We start from the raw sequence: 3,384 nt of genomic DNA, 5'->3' as shown, positions 1-3,384 counted from the left end.
CATTTAACCGCTAAGATGAGAAAAGTCAGCAGAGACAGCACGGACACCGAGGCCAGAGAGAGAATCAGATAAAGGGTGATTCTCCCAGTTTTCTTGCTGGGCTCGGCCGCTTTCTGTCGGAGGTCTAAGATGGGCTCATGGAGGCCGTCCTCCAGCAGGATGGACACCGTGACGGTGGAGGACTGGACCGGTTCCCCGTCGTCCTTGATCTCTATAAGCAGCCTCTGAGAGGAGTCGTCCTGCTCGGATGCAGCGCGTTTAGTCCTCACCTCCCCTGTGTACAGATTGACAGTGAACAGAGAGGCGTCTGTGGCCTCCGCCAGTCTGTAGGAGATCCAGGCGTTATGGCCCGAGTCAGCGTCCACGGCCGTCACCTTTGTGACCAGGTGACCCGCTTTAGCGGAGCGGGGCATCCTCTGGTGAGAGAGGGAGCCCAGGGCAGCGGAGGAGGGGTAAATAACAGCGGGGGCATTGTCGTTCTGGTCCAGGATAAAAACATGGACGGTGGCGTTGCTGCTGAGAGACGGAGAGCCCTGGTCCTTTGCCTGAACCTGAATCTGAAACACCTTCAGTTTCTCATAGTCAAACGAGTGCATGCTGTAGATGCTGCCGTTATCTGAGTTAATGTAAACATAAGATGAGACAGACACGTCCTGCACTTTAGAGTCCAGTATAGAGTAAGAGATTTTGGCGTTTTCACCAAAATCCAGGTCAGATGCTGATACTGAGTACAGTATAGACCCTGGTACCCCGTTCTCTTTTAAATATACATTATAGGAGGGCTGAGTGAAGACAGGAGGGTTGTCATTCACATCAGTGATGCTGACTGGTATAATTTTCTTACTAGAGAGAGGAGGAGAGCCTGAATCAGTGGCTGTTATTTCAATATTATACTCTGAGAAACTCTCTCGGTCTAAAGCACCACTGGTAACCAGTGCGTAATTATTAGAAAATGATGGTTTAAGAGTAAAGGGAGAACGTTTGGGAAGTTGCAACGTCACTTTACCGTTATCACCGGAATCAAGGTCACGGACGCTGAGTAAAGCCACTACTGTCCCACTGCGAGAGTCTTCGGGCACTGAGGTGGGTTTTGAAGTCAGAACAATTTCAGGAGCGTTATCATTAACGTCTAAGACATCCACCTGCACACTGCAGTGACCCTCCATCTTAGGCAAGCCTTTGTCTTTTGCACTAATGTCTATTCGATATGAGGCTTGAGTTTCATGGTCCAGCTGGTTTTTCAAAAATATATCTCCCGTCACAGCATCTATATGAAACAATGACTGCACTGATGGTGGTGTGTGTATACCAAGCGAGTACTCAATTTCTCCATTTGGACCCTCATCTATGTCTGTTGCTTTTGTTGTAATTACAAAGGAGCCATTTGTTCTGTTTTCTTGAACAGCAATTTTATATAAAGCATTTTCGAATAATGGCACATTGTCATTAATATCAAGCACATTCACAGTTATTTTTGAAGTTCCAGACTTGACCGGATTGCCTCCATCCACAGCAGTAAGAAATAAATTGTGAACGGCTTTTTTCTCGCGGTCTAATGATTTATTTAACACCAATTCTGGAATTTTTCGTCCATTTTCAATTTCTTTAACTTTTAAAGTGAAGCACTCATCTTTGCTTAGTGTATAAGTCTTTAATCCGTTACTTCCTACATCAGAATCCTCTGCACTCTCTAAAGGAAAACGCACACCTACAACGGTGGATTCAGCAATTTCTATTATATGATCGTTTTTGAGAAAACTGGGAGCGTTGTCATTTACGTCTCTTATTTCCACTTCTATCCGGTGTAACTGTAGCGGGTTTTCTATTACTACTTGCAGAGGCAACACACAGCTAGCGCTTTGTCCGCATAAAGCCTCTCTGTCTATTCTGTCATTCACCACCAGCTCGCCCTTCCCCGCATCCACGCTGAAATACTGCTCACCAGCCTCAGAGGCGACACGCAATTTACGGTCAAAAATATCAGATAGTCCCAAACCCAAATCTTTGGCTAGATTTCCAACCATAGAGCCCAGTTCCAGTTCTTCTGGGATGCTGTAACGAGTCTGTCCGTTTATTGTACTCCACAAGAGAAAGAAATGATGCCACCAAAGCGCCTGCCATCTCCAGGCTCGGTATCCTATTCTCTTTGTCATCCCCGGTCCTTTACAATACGACGTTATATCCCATCAAAATATTGTTCCGAATAAAGAGGTCAATATGAAAATCCATCAACGATGACGTATTCCATAAATACCCATATTTATACATCACTGAGAAGCGAATTAAAGGTACATCATTTAATCGGAGTGTTTAAACGCATCCTCCTCTCCTCTCGGGCTCAAAGCGATGTAGTGGCTACAGTGGAGAGGATGGATGGGGGAGGGAGTAGATCTCTTTGTACAACTCCTAATGCCATTGGTGCACAGCATGCAACCTACATCCAATAAGATCGATGCAGCAATGTGTTTCAGACACATCAGCACTGCATTTCAAAAATGTATGAAATGGCACAATGGGATGCTAATTGCAATGAGCAATTACATAAATTGGATGCGTTTACTGAAAGATATGTTTCGTCTTTAAAATTATTATCATGATTTTAACTTTCCTGTAAATCCATTCATACAGCAAGGTATATAACTACATTCACATCAATGTTGCAAGGTGTCTAATAATGAACTTCACATTCAAATAAATAAAACTAAAAGGAACATTAGACTTTCAGTACCTGCTAAAATTTTAATTAGCCCAGATAGGTTATAGTACCATGAAACATCGCAAATACTAAAATGTATTGTACCTGATTAATTGTGCGCCCCTGTTTGAATCAATTATTCAGTCACAAAACAGAAGCTCACATGAAGCTCCACAGCAGCTAATATCTTTATTTAATATATTTAGCGAGCTATTTCCGAAGAATGCACGTGTTCTTAAGTGATAGTATCCTACATCAATCACAAAGTTCAGTGAGACGCGTGTAGAAACACGATGGATATAAAACAAAACGCATGAGCGAAAGCCATATTGCTCTATTAAACATTACTTAAAAAAAATAATTTTGAAAATATAAACCTGAGTGTGATAATGCAGTTTGTATGCATCAAATTAACTCTCTCGATGACAGACAAGCAAAAAAAGGGAGACATAAAGAAGATTATTTTATTCTCTGCTCACCTGCTGGCTCTCAAAGGTCCAGGTACTGTCGGGTAAAGACGCATCCAGAACACTGATCACCTCCTTAAAGTCAGTGGTGCTGCTGGGTTTAATCAAAGTGAAATCACTGTACTCTGACATCGGAGACATACAGGACCTGAAGGACTGACTCTGAGACAACATGTCTCCTCCCAGGACCTCCACGTACTTTATAGGTCCGTCTGTATTGAG

General features: G+C 43.1%; 1 protein-coding gene across 1 annotated transcript; it reads right to left on the bottom strand.

Annotated features, from left to right (window-relative positions):
* Window positions 1–8: 8 nt before the first annotated feature.
* Window positions 9–2,153, bottom strand: LOC123964279 (protocadherin gamma-C5-like; the record flags this gene model as incomplete). Its single annotated transcript, XM_046041348.1, has 1 exon — window positions 9–2,153. A coding segment is annotated over exon 1 (2,145 nt), but the record flags the coding sequence as incomplete, so codon positions are not given.
* Between the last annotated feature and the right edge of the window lie 1,231 nt (window positions 2,154–3,384).

This window comes from Micropterus dolomieu, unplaced genomic scaffold (genome assembly GCF_021292245.1).
Source record: "Micropterus dolomieu isolate WLL.071019.BEF.003 ecotype Adirondacks unplaced genomic scaffold, ASM2129224v1 contig_1487, whole genome shotgun sequence".
NCBI lineage: Eukaryota > Metazoa > Chordata > Actinopteri > Centrarchiformes > Centrarchidae > Micropterus > Micropterus dolomieu.
The sequence above is the reverse complement of the archived record's forward strand: the minus strand, read 5'-3'. Positions and strand labels throughout refer to the sequence as shown.